The 15995-nt window shown below is 33.5% G+C and overlaps 9 protein-coding genes and 2 pseudogenes across 11 annotated transcripts, besides 14 other annotated features; 10 read left to right on the forward strand and 1 right to left on the reverse strand.

Annotated features, from left to right (window-relative positions):
- Positions 1-658: 658 nt before the first annotated feature.
- TVAGG3_0109680 (DNA/RNA polymerases family) lies at positions 659-826 on the forward strand (the record flags this gene model as incomplete). Its single annotated transcript, XM_051223113.1, has 1 exon — positions 659-826. One exon carries the CDS (start codon positions 659-661, stop codon positions 824-826), a length of 168 nt encoding a protein of 55 aa, XP_051108099.1.
- A 7-nt stretch (positions 827-833) lies between these two features.
- TVAGG3_0109690 (uncharacterized protein) lies at positions 834-1088 on the reverse strand (the record flags this gene model as incomplete). Its single annotated transcript, XM_051223114.1, has 1 exon — positions 834-1088. The coding sequence occupies one exon, from the start codon at positions 1086-1088 to the stop codon at positions 834-836; it is 255 nt and encodes an 84-aa protein (XP_051108100.1).
- Positions 1089-1118: 30 nt separating this feature from the next.
- TVAGG3_0109700 (uncharacterized protein) lies at positions 1119-1385 on the forward strand (the record flags this gene model as incomplete). The annotated part of the gene is made up of 1 exon (XM_051223115.1): positions 1119-1385. One exon carries the CDS (start codon positions 1119-1121, stop codon positions 1383-1385), a length of 267 nt encoding a protein of 88 aa, XP_051108101.1.
- Positions 1386-2788: 1403 nt separating this feature from the next.
- Positions 2789-2841: a mobile genetic element.
- Positions 2789-2841: a terminal%2Cinverted (terminal inverted repeat of LTR286 transposon ID:TVAGG3_0109710).
- Positions 2842-2911: 70 nt separating this feature from the next.
- Positions 2912-3878: a mobile genetic element.
- Positions 3879-3935: 57 nt separating this feature from the next.
- Positions 3936-3988: a mobile genetic element.
- Positions 3936-3988: a terminal%2Cinverted (terminal inverted repeat of LTR286 transposon ID:TVAGG3_0109730).
- A 567-nt stretch (positions 3989-4555) lies between these two features.
- Positions 4556-4942, forward strand: TVAGG3_0109740 (phage tail repeat-like family; the record flags this gene model as incomplete). Its single annotated transcript, XM_051223116.1, has 1 exon — positions 4556-4942. One exon carries the CDS (start codon positions 4556-4558, stop codon positions 4940-4942), a length of 387 nt encoding a protein of 128 aa, XP_051108102.1.
- A 238-nt stretch (positions 4943-5180) lies between these two features.
- Positions 5181-5678, forward strand: TVAGG3_0109750 (uncharacterized protein; the record flags this gene model as incomplete). The annotated part of the gene is made up of 1 exon (XM_051223117.1): positions 5181-5678. A coding segment is annotated over one exon (498 nt), but the record flags the coding sequence as incomplete, so codon positions are not given.
- A 141-nt stretch (positions 5679-5819) lies between these two features.
- Positions 5820-6706, forward strand: TVAGG3_0109760 (uncharacterized protein; the record flags this gene model as incomplete). Its single annotated transcript, XM_051223118.1, has 1 exon — positions 5820-6706. A coding segment is annotated over one exon (887 nt), but the record flags the coding sequence as incomplete, so codon positions are not given.
- Positions 6707-6725: 19 nt separating this feature from the next.
- Positions 6726-7123, forward strand: TVAGG3_0109770 (annotated as a pseudogene). The gene has a single exon. A coding segment is annotated over exon 1 (398 nt).
- Positions 7124-7602: 479 nt separating this feature from the next.
- Positions 7603-7724: a mobile genetic element.
- A 272-nt stretch (positions 7725-7996) lies between these two features.
- Positions 7997-8029: a mobile genetic element.
- Positions 7997-8029: a terminal%2Cinverted (terminal inverted repeat of LTR63 transposon ID:TVAGG3_0109790).
- Positions 8030-8039: 10 nt separating this feature from the next.
- Positions 8040-9335: a mobile genetic element.
- Positions 9336-9732: 397 nt separating this feature from the next.
- TVAGG3_0109810 (uncharacterized protein) lies at positions 9733-9999 on the forward strand (the record flags this gene model as incomplete). The annotated part of the gene is made up of 1 exon (XM_051223119.1): positions 9733-9999. The coding sequence occupies one exon, from the start codon at positions 9733-9735 to the stop codon at positions 9997-9999; it is 267 nt and encodes an 88-aa protein (XP_051108105.1).
- A 1524-nt stretch (positions 10000-11523) lies between these two features.
- Positions 11524-11576: a mobile genetic element.
- Positions 11524-11576: a terminal%2Cinverted (terminal inverted repeat of LTR286 transposon ID:TVAGG3_0109820).
- Positions 11577-11646: 70 nt separating this feature from the next.
- Positions 11647-12610: a mobile genetic element.
- A 57-nt stretch (positions 12611-12667) lies between these two features.
- Positions 12668-12719: a mobile genetic element.
- Positions 12668-12719: a terminal%2Cinverted (terminal inverted repeat of LTR286 transposon ID:TVAGG3_0109840).
- A 567-nt stretch (positions 12720-13286) lies between these two features.
- Positions 13287-13673, forward strand: TVAGG3_0109850 (phage tail repeat-like family; the record flags this gene model as incomplete). Its single annotated transcript, XM_051223120.1, has 1 exon — positions 13287-13673. The coding sequence occupies one exon, from the start codon at positions 13287-13289 to the stop codon at positions 13671-13673; it is 387 nt and encodes a 128-aa protein (XP_051108106.1).
- A 42-nt stretch (positions 13674-13715) lies between these two features.
- Positions 13716-14315, forward strand: TVAGG3_0109860 (uncharacterized protein; the record flags this gene model as incomplete). Its single annotated transcript, XM_051223121.1, has 1 exon — positions 13716-14315. A coding segment is annotated over one exon (600 nt), but the record flags the coding sequence as incomplete, so codon positions are not given.
- Positions 14316-15390: 1075 nt separating this feature from the next.
- Positions 15391-15848, forward strand: TVAGG3_0109870 (annotated as a pseudogene). Its single transcript has one exon. A coding segment is annotated over exon 1 (458 nt).
- Positions 15849-15995: the final 147 nt, after the last annotated feature.

Consider the following 15995-nt stretch of genomic DNA (forward strand, 5'->3'; position numbering starts at 1 on the left):
CTATAAACAAACTTCCATTGAGACATCCAATTGACGTCAAATTATATTGGAGAGCATCTGAGTTAGGTCAGAAGGTTTTATATGAAACAGGTTGCTTCGACGATGTTTATGAGATAACAGGAGAAGTTTCTCAGAAGATAAGAGACTCACTTGAATTTCCACAAACTGGACCAATTGGTTGCAACAAGTTCGACTCAGATGAAAAGATATACTATGTCGACCTTAACGCTGCATACATGAGGTTTGTCCAATATATTCCGACTGGAATTCCAAACGAAGATGGTGAGTTCCCGGGAAGGAACTATACAGTTGGAAAAGTCATACAACAACTGTATGATATTAGGAAAGCTTCAAACCCCAAACTTGCAATGACACTCAAATTGCTTATGAATTCGACATGGGGATATTCCATTAAGAAACCTCAAGAGATGAAGAGTAAACATTATGAGAAGGTCGACAACTTTGTTGAAGGGTTTTCTCCTTTTGTTTTGAAGTACGAATTCACTCAAGGTCAAAGTGGCTTAGTAACCACATTAAAACCTATTGTCGAACATTGGTCTTACCCTCAGTTCGCAAAGGCAGTCCTTGAAACTACAATGAGTTCTTCTCCGAAGTCAAATCCAAAGTCAAGGTTTACTATGAGAACATTGACGCACTCATGACGAACGAAGAAGGCTATAACAAACTCATTGAAATGGGAATGGTCGGTGAAAAGATGGGTCAATTCAAATTGGACAAAATTTTCACCGAAGTTCATGTCCTCTCCAAGCGTAAGTACTGGGGTGTTAAAGAAGATGGTGAAATAGTTAAACATTGCATGAAATAAAAAATTTTTATTCGAATTTGAATTTAAATGTGGGAATTCTTGGGAACGGGAAAGGCTTATTTACTTGAGGAACAGGTAAAGGTGGTGGAGGTGGTGGCAACCAGTCCATTTTATATTCCTTCCTAGCTAATTTCCGTTTAATTTCATGGTCGCCCTCGGAGTCTTTGAATCGGACAGGTCGAGTTACACCATTCTTGGTCTCAAACTCATATATAACCTGTTTGTCTGTATTTTCGTCGACTATGGCACGAGACACGAACATTGACCAAACGGACAAAAAGTGTCATTTCGGATGGTCAAGCAGCCAATCGCATTCGAGCACTTCGAAGAAGCCTTACGTTCCAAGGGAGAGGGTGTCTGGTGCAAGGCAGAGGTCATGAGACTCTACGAGCAGTACATCCTCAATGCCTGGGAGGACAAATCGTCCTTGAATTGGCAATTCTACCAACTCCTCTGGGACGACCTCCTACGCAACTGGGAAGATAACGAAAGAGCCCAATTCAAAGGTCGGGAGCTAATTTTCCAAATTACCATTAATAGTGCCTACTTATCCAACTAAACACTTAAATTTACTTGGGGTTTCCCCCTAAAATATTTTTTTACTCTTAGAACCACTCGAGGTTCTCCTTACGGTTGTTGAGCTTGTCACCGTCAATGTGTCTGACCTTCGTCTTCTTGCCTGGATTTGGAACCCATTGAATTGCGACAAGCTTGCCCATGGAGTGTTGTGCATGAAAAATAGCGTGACTTCACTTTTGACAAAAAGTGACACTATTTCTGATGGTTTTGTCATTTATTTGTCAGATTTATAAATGGATAATAATGCTGTAAATCAGATATTAATTAAAAATATTTAAGATTTATGTTCGAATTGAAAAGCAAAATGATATTTTTTTAATTGAAAAACGTTAATATCTGATATTTTGAAGTTTTTAATATTTGTTAGTATCTTAAATTATTGAATGCATACATTTTTTATGTTCTCAATTTTAAAAAATTGTGAAGAATTTAGTTTTTTGGAGATGGATGTTTAATATTTGTGAGTGAGAATGCAAGCAGGAGTTTGGTACTTTAAGGCTAGGTTGAGATAGATTTCCCATTATATTATCTGTGAATATTTTGCTTGAAAATTCAAGATATAAAAATATATTATCAAAAAATTTTATATTTTTAAATACAATAGGGTGGAAATATAGTACGATGAGATAGCAATGATATATTTTATAATGGGAGGTAATCTGAAGATAAGTAGCAAATTTTATGCGATTTTGATTGGGAGTTGGAGGGTGTGAGTACTATAGCATGTAATAGTATCTCACACCCTCCAATTCTTCCTATGGCGCCGAAAAATTTTTGGTGAAATGCGACGACATTTCACCAAAAAATTTTCGGCGCCATATAGAGAACTATAGTCTGCGAGGTACTGATTCTATCTATGTACCTCGCAGACCATAGTTCTCAGCCAAAATGTCAAAAATTTCGGAAATTCGAAATAATTTTTTTTGAGAAAAAATTAACCGTTTAACATAATATTTATAATATTGCTTATTCAATTAGACGGATTAAAAATTATATGTTTTCTTTTTATTTTTTCAATTCAATTATTAGCTGACTCGAATTTGTATAAGTTTTTTAAAATAGATATCAAAAATTAAATATAAAAAAGAAAACAATTAAGAATATTAAAGTAAATTCTTTATTAAGAAACAATAAAATGAAAATATAAAACTTTGTATGATTTGAGTGGATATTGAGAGTAATTTGTGAGTGTGCTTCAGCTGCATATGTAAGATTGTTCGGATTTAATTAAAAATTGTAAATTTTTTGTCTTTATATCAAACTATTCGACAAAACTTTGTATGATTTGAGTGGATATTGAGAGTAATTTGTGAGTGTGCTTCGGCTGCATCCGCTAATTCCTTCTTCATTCTTAACATTCTTTGTTTTATTTAGAACTATATTATCTTATTTCTAAAAATAATACTGAATTTTTTAAAAAATCCAAATGTAATAAATGTAAGTGTTTATTCCTTAACTTCCTTTTTGTGATTTTTTGAATTTTCTTGTTTTTGAAATTATTTGTTAATCTCTAAGATTTTTTTCGAAGCCTGGTTCAGCGCAGAGATCTTTTGTCCATTTGGGCCTCTTTCCCAGGCCTCAAATGGAGTCAATTTCTCCCCAAAGAGTTTGAATAATGCGGAGTGTTTCCATACCCTATTATACTGGGAAACAACATTGGGGATGAACTCAAAGACGTTCACTCCAGGGTTTGTCTTGAAAAGAGTCTCCCAACTCCTTTCAATTTTTCCATTTTCCTCTGGAGAGTACGGATGAGTTTTGAAATGTTTTATATTGAATTCTTGGCAAACCGCTTCAAAATCTTTTCCAATGAATTCTGTTCCATTATCTGTGAGAATTCCATGTGGAACTAATTTGACTAAATCAATTGCGTGACGAAATACTCTGGCAGTATTTTTCATTTCTTTTGTATCGAAAACATCCCAGCAAATAATGTATCTGCTTCTGTCATCAAGAAATGAAATTAAATATTGAAGGTTACCGTTATCGTCCTTCAGAAATTTCAAATCAGTATGCCACAATTGATTAACATATTGAGCAACGTATTCATGTGGATGTTCGTCGATTTTCTGATGCCTGTGAAATGTAAACAAATGTTGTTGATTGAAAATTTTGAAAGCATCGTTGAATGTAAATCTTTCGACTTTTTCGAAATATGATTCTTTGATCCTTTTGTATCCAATGTCATATTGTGCTTTAATTTCCAAAATTTTGTATACATCTTCCTCAAAAATTTTTTTCTTTGGTCTTCCTCTTTCTTTTATTGGATAGCCGAGTAGTACGAAAATTTTTTTCAAACGTTCTTTTCCTATTGAAAGTGTTTTTGCCGTATCTTCGAGAGTTACATTTGGATTATTAATGTATTCTTGATATTTTTCTTCAATTACGTTGAGAACCTGATCGGCGGGAACGGTTGGGAGTTGAAAAGTTTTAAGATCTTCTGGGTTTTCGAGACGAACCAAGATGTCTTCCATTTTTTAATTTGTAAATTTTTCAATTTTTCAAAAGATAATTTAAAAATACTAGTTATTTGATAAAATTTGTTTATTTTAAATAAAACAATTTTTTTTGAAAAAATTATATTAATGATTTGAAGGCAAAAGCCAAAAACTTAATAGATAAAATGCTCTTTCTATATAGATCAACTTCTATTATTAAATTTATAAAAATGGAGAGATTTTGCAAATTATTTTCTAATATATTATATTTATAATCATTTTATTTATCCCATTAATAATTGTGAACCCAGAACATCTTCCCTTCAAAGTGCCAAGCATCAACACACATTCTCACTCACAAATTTTTAAAACTCATTGCCAAAAATTTAAAAAACTCACAATTTTTTTTAAATTGATAACCCTCAAACCGTTTCCAATCAATAATTTGAGAGTCTATATGATAATGTAAAAGTTAAAACATTCAAGTATTTAAGTATTTCTTTAAAATATTAAGTTTTTTATTTTTCCAATAAAATTCTAATATCAAATATTTTTATTTAACGATTAATTTTATTTATATTTTTATAGTTTTTTTAAGAAAAAATATTGTTAGGGTTTTATGGATTTTCAATTAATATACAAGATAATTCATGAATGTATATATTTCCAAGTTTTTAAGGATGCAACACTTTACATTTGTAAACTGTCAAAAATGAAGTCACGCTATTTTTCATGCATTACAGCTTTGGAGACAACAGATGGAAAAGTTTACTTCACTGACCAACAGTTCATTATAGAACATCTCATTGACTTAGAGTCGAAATATTCTAAACTTTACAACAAACACAAAAAGTTGAAAGGAAAACAAAAACAAATGGCATATGATATTTATGAAGATGTTGACGACACAACTGTTCCTGCAAGTGAAGTAAAGTCAGAGGAACCGAAAAGTGACGAAAAACCGATAGAAGAAGAGAAACCAAAAACTGAAGATAAACCAAAACCAAAGTTTAGTTTCCAAACTAAACCAAGTCAACCTTCATTAGCTGGTATGGGTTGGCGTCAAAGACTTATGGCAGCAGGCGGTTATGTAAAGTAAAGAAAAAATATTTTTTTATTTTTATAAAAATGCCCCATATAGAATGGATAGAAAGTCTGCTAGAATAAAAGCAGAGTTACAAAGATATGGTTGGAGAGTTTCGAAGAATTTTAAATATAGGAAGGGAAGACCCATAAAAGTCTATGACAAATTGTCTGGTCTTCGCTACGAAATGGATTTGGAAACAGCACGTGCCAATTATCCAAACAGACTAGAGAGGTTAGAAGAAGAACGTCTTATGGACATGCCTTTCGATGTTAGTGAACCTCAAGTTGAAGGACACGACGGCTTTGCCAGATTCTACTGGAAACATGACGAACAATTGCATCCTTTGAGAAGGAAAAAAGGAAAAGGTGAAGACGCACATGCTCCCATGGAAAGAACAAGATATGCATATGAAAAGTATCGTGAAGTTAGAAGTCAAATTACATCTGGTCGAACCTTTACAGTAAACTTTGACGAAGGAAAGAACAAAGAAGGCTTCATGGGAGTACTTGCTGCAATTCAAGACGGAAATAAGAAAGGACACAATCTCAGATTGACCATAACAGATTTGGATGGTCACATTTACTATGCACATGGCAATGAACAAACAGCCGCAAAACTTCTTGACGCTTTCAAGACTACAAAGAGAGAACAAATGGTTGACTCCGACTCAGACATTTTGAATGCAATTGAAGGAATTGCAAGTGTCAAGTTCGAATGGTACCAACCTAACCCTCAAGCAGTCAGACAACATGCTGGATACTTCCCCTTCATAAATAAGTCTGACATTGACTTGACAAGGTATGGAATTTACAATTCAATTGAAACAATTGTCAATGAACCTTGCATTCTTACATGTCTCAGGAACTCTGGTCTTGTTACAGATGAGAAGATGAAGTATCTTGAGTCATGTGTGAAGACAAGGTACATTCTCAGAGGTCAATTGGCAAAAATTGCACCGTTGGCAAATGTCAATATCCGAGTCAACATACCTACAGCTAAAGGTTCTTCACATGACGACTATGTTGTTGACAAAGACTTACCATGGTTGAAGATTGTAATTGTCCACAACCACTTCATGTTGAACGAAAGTCTTACAAACCCATTCTTTGGTAAAAGTAAGTGCAACATTGTCAGAGCTGTCAACATTCTTTTCAAGAAAGGTTTGTTGGAACCAATTCCAGATGACAAGCTGACAGAAACTTTTGTACCAAAAGACGAAACAAACTTTTCATTGTTAGCAAGACCAAAAGTTGTTCCAGACAAAGTTCTAGTACAAAAGAAGTACACGGTTCCACAAGGGGTTGGTATGTTCAGATACCAACCTGAACCAGAAGAACTTCCAATGAGGTTGCAAGAACTTCAAGATGCTATAAACAAACTTCCATTGAGACATCCAATTGACGTCAAATTATATTGGAGAGCATCTGAGTTAGGTCAGAAGGTTTTATATGAAACAGGTTGCTTCGACGATGTTTATGAGATAACAGGAGAAGTTTCTCAGAAGATAAGAGACTCACTTGAATTTCCACAAACTGGACCAATTGGTTGCAACAAGTTCGACTCAGATGAAAAGATATACTATGTCGACCTTAACGCTGCATACATGAGGTTTGTCCAATATATTCCGACTGGAATTCCAAACGAAGATGGTGAGTTCCCGGGAAGGAACTATACAGTTGGAAAAGTCATACAACAACTGTATGATATTAGGAAAGCTTCAAACCCCAAACTTGCAATGACACTCAAATTGCTTATGAATTCGACATGGGGATATTCCATTAAGAAACCTCAAGAGATGAAGAGTAAACATTATGAGAAGGTCGACAACTTTGTTGAAGGTTTTCTCCTTTTGTTTTGAAGTACGAATTCACTCAAGGTCAAAGTGGCTTAGTAACCACATTAAAACCTATTGTCGAACATTGGTCTTACCCTCAGTTCGCAAAGGCAGTCCTTGACAACTACAATGAGTTCTTCTCCGAAGTCAAATCCAAAGTCAAGGTTTACTATGAGAACATTGACGCACTCATGACGAACGAAGAAGGCTATAACAAACTCATTGAAATGGGAATGGTCGGTGAAAAGATGGGTCAATTCAAATTGGACAAAATTTTCACCGAAGTTCATGTCCTCTCCAAGCGTAAGTACTGGGGTGTTAAAGAAGATGGTGAAATAGTTAAACATTGCATGAAATAAAAAATTTTTATTCGAATTTGAATTTAAATGTGGGAATTCTTGGGAACGGGAAAGGCTTATTTACTTGAGGAACAGGTAAAGGTGGTGGAGGTGGTGGCAACCAGTCCATTTTATATTCCTTCCTAGCTAATTTCCGTTTAATTTCATGGTCGCCCTCGGAGTCTTTGAATCGGACAGGTCGAGTTACACCATTCTTGGTCTCAAACTCATATATAACCTGTTTGTCTGTATTGTTGTAAGACGAGTTACGGAAAGTGAGGTGAACCGAAAAAGTGACACTTATTTGGTCGGATAAATTCCCTATATATTTACTTGTCAAAAAAAATCAGACTTTTTTTGCTTTAAAAAATTTATAAGTTAATTATTGAGAACGAAGGTGAAAGGAAATGGATATCTCTTACCTTTCATTCCCTCGAGAAAGTTCAAAAACTTGGGTGCAATCAGTTCTGATTGCACCCAAGTTTTTGAACTTTGTATAAGGAATTGTTGGCTATGATGCACTGATCATGAATCAGTACATCATAGCCAACAATTCCTTCGCAAACAGCGGGAAACTTTGTCCGAATAGTTTAACATTCGGACAAAGTTTCCCAACTTTCAAGCCGAAATTCGCGGATACCATTCACCAACTAGCTCTTGCTATGATGGTTATTAAAAATCAAGATCTATATTAAATTCAAAATCTACTCAAAGTCACTAATGTTCGATTTCGGAGTGTCAAATTACTGTACTACAGTTGCTGCTTCTTCTGCAACTTGCGTATCTCTGTAACGAAGAAAAAAAATATGTAAATGTTTTAAAAAGTAAGTGTTTATTCTTATTAATCTGACTGAGCTTAGTAAGAAGATGTAATCGATATTGTTAATTTGTGTTAAAAATTAGATTTTATTTTCGATTTTAAAATATTACCGAATTAATTTCTTTGATTGGCTCTCCTCTCGCGGAAATGTTGAAGAGAAATCCTCAAATCCTTAATTTCTCCATCAACTTTCCAAAGGGGTTCTTTGGTGGTATCATATTTTTCGCTGATATCATAAAATTTGTTTGGTGTAAACCAGGTATGTATTTCTGGATTTTTTGGTAACTGTGTATGTGGTGTTGCGTTATAATTTTCGATTAAATTTTGAATTTGATCCCAAGCTACCTCATCAACTTGAATATTCTGCCAAAATCTTTCGATTTTGCCATTCATGTAAGGGCAGTGTGGTATTATCGTGATTGATTCGACGACGTTTGCATTTTTTAATAAATTTTTGAAAACACCGTAGTTTTCAAGCCCATTGTCACTCCATATGGCAAACGGTTTGCCATATACATCGAAACATTGTTGAATGACACGACTTGTTTGTGCCGCTTCTTTAGTTTCGAGATGTGACCAAGCCAAAATTTTTCGTGATTTATCGTCAATAACGGCATATAGATATTCACCTTGGCGATGATTTAAAAAGTGAATATCTACATGCCATATTTCATTAACGTAAAAAGCTTCGTATTTTGTTTGACCTTTTGCCTTTGAATTTTTTGGCGGTTGTGCAAGATTGAGAAGTTTGAAACATTTATTAACAGTTCTTTCGGAAAATTGAATGTTCAATAATTTACGGTCAAAATAATCTGTAGTTTTTTCAAATGTTGAAGTTGTATTTGTGCGTATTGAATATGGGTCATCTTCTGAATTTATATCCGATTCTGTATCAATTGAATTTGGACTTGATGAAAATAATTCTTCGGCTGATGAATCGTCGGAATTTGAAGAGATTTCTGATGATAACTGTTCAGATGAACTTGAAATGTCAGGAGAACTGTAATCAAACTCTGAATTTTGATTCCGTTGAGACAATTGTGGAATTGGAAAATGAATTTGAATATTTTGTTGATTTTGCATTTGCGATTCAAGTATCATTTGACGATCTGTTATAATTCGGCCGAAAGCCCGGGAAATTCCTATTTTTTGAACTTTATTATGTAAATTTTGGACAGTATTTATTAATTCTTGTGGTGGATCTTTTGGTTTTGGACCTGTACGTAATTTTGGAATTTCAATTTGATTGAAATTAAAGCGTTTTTAAAAGTTTTATGTGATATTTGGGAAGAATTCTTCCATCTGTTAAAGGGACATTTTGGAGAACGGTTTCGACGTTAATACCGCTTTGAATTTGTTGATTAGCTTGATTTAACCATTCTAAATCAATTAAATCGAAGATTCTACCACTCATTTGAAAATTATAAGTTTTGAAAAAAACCGTAAATCATTATTGAATCTAAAAATATTTATGTACAAAAAGTCGGTATATATTCTATAATTATTTAAAATAATGAAAAAGTTGATTTGTGAATCATTGAAATATTAATGCTGTTATATATATATATCAGATGATATAAGATGATTTTTTTAAATAAAAAATAAAATTTAATTTTTTAATTGTTAAAATAAGAATAGTAAGCTTGACAAGTAATTTAAGTTTTTGCTTTGTAAAGTTATTTGGTTGGCAAATGCATTGTGTCACTTTTTGTTTGAGTTCACTTTCCGTAATTTGTCTTATGATAGTATTTTCGTCGACTATGGCACGAGACACGAACATTGACCAAACGGACAAAAAGTGTCATTTCGGATGGTCAAGCAGCCAATCGCATTCGAGCACTTCGAAGAAGCCTTACGTTCCAAGGGAGAGGGTGTCTGGTGCAAGGCAGAGGTCATGAGACTCTACGAGCAGTACATCCTCAATGCCTGGGAGGACAAATCGTCCTTGAATTGGCAATTCTACCAACTCCTCTGGGACGACCTCCTACGCAACTGGGAAGATAACGAAAGAGCCCAATTCAAAGGTCGGGAGCTAATTTTCCAAATTACCATTAATAGTGCCTACTTATCCAACTAAACACTTAAATTTACTTGGGGTTTCCCCCTAAAAATATTTTTTACTCTTAGAACCACTCGAGGTTCTCCTTACGGTTGTTGAGCTTGTCACCGTCAATGTGTCTGACCTTCGTCTTCTTGCCTGGATTTGGAACCCATTGAATTGCGACAAGCTTGCCCATGGAGTGTTGTGCATGAAAAATAGCGTGACTTCACTTTTGACAAAAAGTGACACTATTTCTGATGGTTTTGTCATTTATTTGTCAGATTTATAAATGGATAATAATGCTGTAAATCAGATATTAATTAAAAATATTTAAGATTTATGTTCGAATTGAAAAGCAAAATGATATTTTTTTAATTGAAAAACGTTAATATCTGATATTTTGAAGTTTTTAATATTTGTTAGTATCTTAAATTATTGAATGCATACATTTTTTATGTTCTCAATTTTAAAAAATTGTGAAGAATTTAGTTTTTTGGAGATGGATGTTTAATATTTGTGAGTGAGAATGCAAGCAGGAGTTTGGTACTTTAAGGCTAGGTTGAGATAGATTTCCCATTATATTATCTGTGAATATTTTGCTTGAAAATTCAAGATATAAAAATATATTATCAAAAAATTTTATATTTTTAAATACAATAGGGTGGAAATATAGTACGATGAGATAGCAATGATATATTTTATAATGGGAGGTAATCTGAAGATAAGTAGCAAATTTTATGCGATTTTGATTGGGAGTTGGAGGGTGTGAGTACTATAGCATGTAATAGTATCTCACACCCTCCAATTCTTCCTATGGCGCCGAAAAATTTTTGGTGAAATGCGACGACATTTCACCAAAAAATTTTCGGCGCCATATAGAGAACTATAGTCTGCGAGGTACTGATTCTATCTATGTACCTCGCAGACCATAGTTCTCAGCCAAAATGTCAAAAATTTCGGAAATTCGAAATAATTTTTTTTGAGAAAAAATTAACCGTTTAACATAATATTTATAATATTGCTTATTCAATTAGACGGATTAAAAATTATATTTTTTTTTATTTTTTCAATTCAATTATTAGCTGACTCGAATTTGTATAAGTTTTTTAAAATAGATATCAAACATTAAATATAAAAAGAAAACAATTAAGAATATTAAAGTAAATTCTTTATTAAGAAACAATAAAATGAAAATATAAAACTTTGTATGATTTGAGTGGATATTGAGAGTAATTTGTGAGTGTGCTTCAGCTGCATATGTAAGATTGTTCGGATTTAATTAAAAATTGTAAATTTTTTGTCTTTATATCAAACTATTCGACAAAACTTTGTATGATTTGAGTGGATATTGAGAGTAATTTGTGAGTGTGCTTCAGCTGCATATGTAAGATTGTTCGGATTTAATTAAAAATTGTAAATTTTTTGTCTTTATATCAAACTATTCGACAAAACTTTGTATGATGATTTGTGGATATTGAGAGTAATTTGTGAGTGTGCTTCGGCTGCATCCGCTAATTCCTTCTTCATTCTTAACATTCTTTTTTTATTTAGAACTATATTATCTTATTTCTAAAAATAATACTGAATTTTTTAAAAAATCCAAATGTAATAAATGTAAGTGTTTATTCCTTAACTTCCTTTTTGTGATTTTTTGAATTTTCTTGTTTTTGAAATTATTTGTTAATCTCTAAGATTTTTTTCGAAGCCTGGTTCAGCGCAGAGATCTTTTGTCCATTTGGGGCCTCTTTCCCAGGCCTCAAATGGAGTCAATTTCTCCCAAAGAGTTTGAATAATGCGGAGTGTTTCCATACCCTATTATACTGGGAAACAACATTGGGATGAACTCAAAGACGTTCACTCCAGGGTTTGTCTTGAAAAGAGTCTCCCAACTCCTTTCAATTTTTCCATTTTCCTCTGGAGAGTACGGATGAGTTTTGAAATGTTTTATATTGAATTCTTGGCAAACCGCTTCAAAATCTTTTCCAATGAATTCTGTTCCATTATCTGTGAGAATTCCATGTGGAACTAATTTGACTAAATCAATTGCGTGACGAAATACTCTGGCAGTATTTTTCATTTCTTTTGTATCGAAAACATCCCAGCAAATAATGTATCTGCTTCTGTCATCAAGAAATGAAATTAAATATTGAAGGTTACCGTTATCGTCCTTCAGAAATTTCAAATCAGTATGCCACAATTGATTAACATATTGAGCAACGTATTCATGTGGATGTTCGTCGATTTTCTGATGCCTGTGAAATGTAAACAAATGTTGTTGATTGAAAATTTTGAAAGCATCGTTGAATGTAAATCTTTCGACTTTTTCGAAATATGATTCTTTGATCCTTTTGTATCCAATGTCATATTGTGCTTTAATTTCCAAAATTTTGTATACATCTTCCTCAAAAATTTTTTTCTTTGGTCTTCCTCTTTTTTATTGGATAGCCGAGTAGTACGAAAATTTTTTTCAAACGTTCTTTTCCTATTGAAAGTGTTTTTGCCGTATCTTCGAGAGTTACATTTGGATTATTAATGTATTCTTGATATTTTTCTTCAATTACGTTGAGAACCTGATCGGCGGGAACGGTTGGGAGTTGAAAAGTTTTAAGATCTTCTGGGTTTTCGAGACGAACCAAGATGTCTTCCATTTTTTAATTTGTAAATTTTTCAATTTTTCAAAAGATAATTTAAAAATACTAGTTATTTGATAAAATTTGTTTATTTTAAATAAAACAATTTTTTTGAAAAAATTATATTAATGATTTGAAGGCAAAAGCCAAAAACTTAATAGATAAAATGCTCTTTCTATATAGATCAACTTCTATTATTAAATTTATAAAAATGGAGAGATTTTGCAAATTATTTTCTAATATATTATATTTATAATCATTTTATTTATCCCATTAATAATTGTGAACCCAGAACATCTTCCCTTCAAAGTGCCAAGCATCAACACACATTCTCACTCACAAATTTTTAAAACTCATTGCCAAAAATTTAAAAAACTCACAATTTTTTTTAAATTGATAACCCTCAAACCGTTTCCAATCAATAATTTGAGAGTCTATATGATAATGTAAAAGTTAAAACATTCAAGTATTTAAGTATTTCTTTAAAATATTAAGTTTTTTATTTTTCCAATAAAATTCTAATATCAAATATTTTTATTTAACGATTAATTTTATTTATATTTTTATAGTTTTTTTAAGAAAAAATATTGTTAGGGTTTTATGGATTTTCAATTAATATACAAGATAATTCATGAATGTATATATTTCCAAGTTTTTAAGGATGCAACACTTTACATTTGTAAACTGTCAAAAATGAAGTCACGCTATTTTTCATGCATTACAGCTTTGGAGACAACAGATGGAAAAGTTTACTTCACTGACCAACAGTTCATTATAGAACATCTCATTGACTTAGAGTCGAAATATTCTAAACTTTACAACAAACACAAAAAGTTGAAAGGAAAACAAAAACAAATGGCATATGATATTTATGAAGATGTTGACGACACAACTGTTCCTGCAAGTGAAGTAAAGTCAGAGGAACCGAAAAGTGACGAAAAACCGATAGAAGAAGAGAAACCAAAAACTGAAGATAAACCAAAACCAAAGTTTAGTTTCCAAACTAAACCAAGTCAACCTTCATTAGCTGGTATGGGTTGGCGTCAAAGACTTATGGCAGCAGGCGGTTATGTAAAGTAAAGAAAAAATTTTTTTTATTTTTATAAAAATGCCCCATATAGAATGGATAGAAAGTCTGCTAGAATAAAAGCAGAGTTACAAAGATATGGTTGGAGAGTTTCGAAGAATTTTAAATATAGGAAGGGAAGACCCATAAAAGTCTATGACAAATTGTCTGGTCTTCGCTACGAAATGGATTTGGAAACAGCACGTGCCAATTATCCAAACAGACTAGAGAGGTTAGAAGAAGAACGTCTTATGGACATGCCTTTCGATGTTAGTGAACCTCAAGTTGAAGGACACGACGGCTTTGCCAGATTCTACTGGAAACATGACGAACAATTGCATCCTTTGAGAAGGAAAAAAGGAAAAGGTGAAGACGCACATGCTCCCATGGAAAGAACAAGATATGCATATGAAAAGTATCGTGAAGTTAGAAGTCAAATTACATCTGGTCGAACCTTTACAGTAAACTTTGACGAAGGAAAGAACAAAGAAGGCTTCATGGGAGTACTTGCTGCAATTCAAGACGGAAATAAGAAAGGACACAATCTCAGATTGACCATAACAGATTTGGATGGTCACATTTACTATGCACATGGCAATGAACAAACAGCCGCAAAACTTCTTGACGCTTTCAAGACTACAAAGAGAGAACAAATGGTTGACTCCGACTCAGACATTTTGAATGCAATTGAAGGAATTGCAAGTGTCAAGTTCGAATGGTACCAACCTAACCCTCAAGCAGTCAGACAACATGGATACTTCCCCTTCATAAATAAGTCTGACATTGACTTGACAAGGTATGGAATTTACAATTCAATTGAAACAATTGTCAATGAACCTTGCATTCTTACATGTCTCAGGAACTCTGGTCTTGTTACAGATGAGAAGATGAAGTATCTTGAGTCATGTGTGAAGACAAGGTACATTCTCAGAGGTCAATTGGCAAAAATTGCACCGTTGGCAAATGTCAATATCCGAGTCAACATACCTACAGCTAAAGGTTCTTCACATGACGACTATGTTGTTGACAAAGACTTACCATGGTTGAAGATTGTAATTGTCCACAACCACTTCATGTTGAACGAAAGTCTTACAAACCATTCTTTGGTAAAAGTAAGTGCAACATTGTCAGAGCTGTCAACATTCTTTTCAAGAAAGGTTTGTTGGAACCAATTCCAGATGACAAGCTGACAGAAACTTTTGTACCAAAAGACGAAACAAACTTTTCATTGTTAGCAAGACCAAAAGTTGTTCCAGACAAAGTTCTAGTACAAAAGAAGTACACGGTTCCACAAGGGGTTGGTATGTTCAGATACCAACCTGAACCAGAAGAACTTCCAATGAGGTTGCAAGAACTTCAAGATGCTATAAACAAACTTCCATTGAGACATCCAATTGACGTCAAATTATATTGGAGAGCATCTGAGTTAGGTCAGAAGGTTTTATATGAAACAGGTTGCTTCGACGATGTTTATGAGATAACAGGAGAAGTTTCTCAGAAGATAAGAGACTCACTTGAATTTCCACAAACTGGACCAATTGGTTGCAACAAGTTCGACTCAGATGAAAAGATATACTATGTCGACCTTAACGCTGCATACATGAGGTTTGTCCAATATATTCCGACTGGAATTCCAAACGAAGATGGTGAGTTCCCGGGAAGGAACTATACAGTTGGAAAAGTCATACAACAACTGTATGATATTAGGAAAGCTTCAAACCCAAACTTGCAATGACACTCAAATTGCTTATGAATTCGACATGGGGATATTCCATTAAGAAACCTCAAGAGATGAAGAGTAAACATTATGAGAAGGTCGACAACTTTGTTGAAGGTTTTCTCCTTTTGTTTTGAAGTACGAATTCACTCAAGGTCAAAGTGGCTTAGTAACCACATTAAAACCTATTGTCGAACATTGGTCTTACCCTCAGTTCGCAAAGGCAGTCCTTGACAACTACAATGAGTTCTTCTCCGAAGTCAAATCCAAAGTCAAGGTTTACTATGAGAACATTGACGCACTCATGACGAACGAAGAAGGCTATAACAAACTCATTGAAATGGGAATGGTCGGTGAAAAGATGGGTCAATTCAAATTGGACAAAATTTTCACCGAAGTTCATGTCCTCTCCAAGCGTAAGTACTGGGGTGTTAAAGAAGATGGTGAAATAGTTAAACATTGCATGAAATAAAAAATTTTTATTCGAATTTGAATTTAAATGTGGGAATTCTTGGAACGGAAAGGCTTATTTACTTGAGGAACAGGTAAAGGTGGTGGAGGTGGTGGCAACCAGTCCATTTTATATTCCTTCCTAGCTAATTTCCGTTTAATTTCATGG

This window comes from Trichomonas vaginalis, chromosome IV (genome assembly GCF_026262505.1).
Source record: "Trichomonas vaginalis G3 chromosome IV, whole genome shotgun sequence".
NCBI classification, from domain to species: Eukaryota; Parabasalia; order Trichomonadida; family Trichomonadidae; genus Trichomonas; species Trichomonas vaginalis.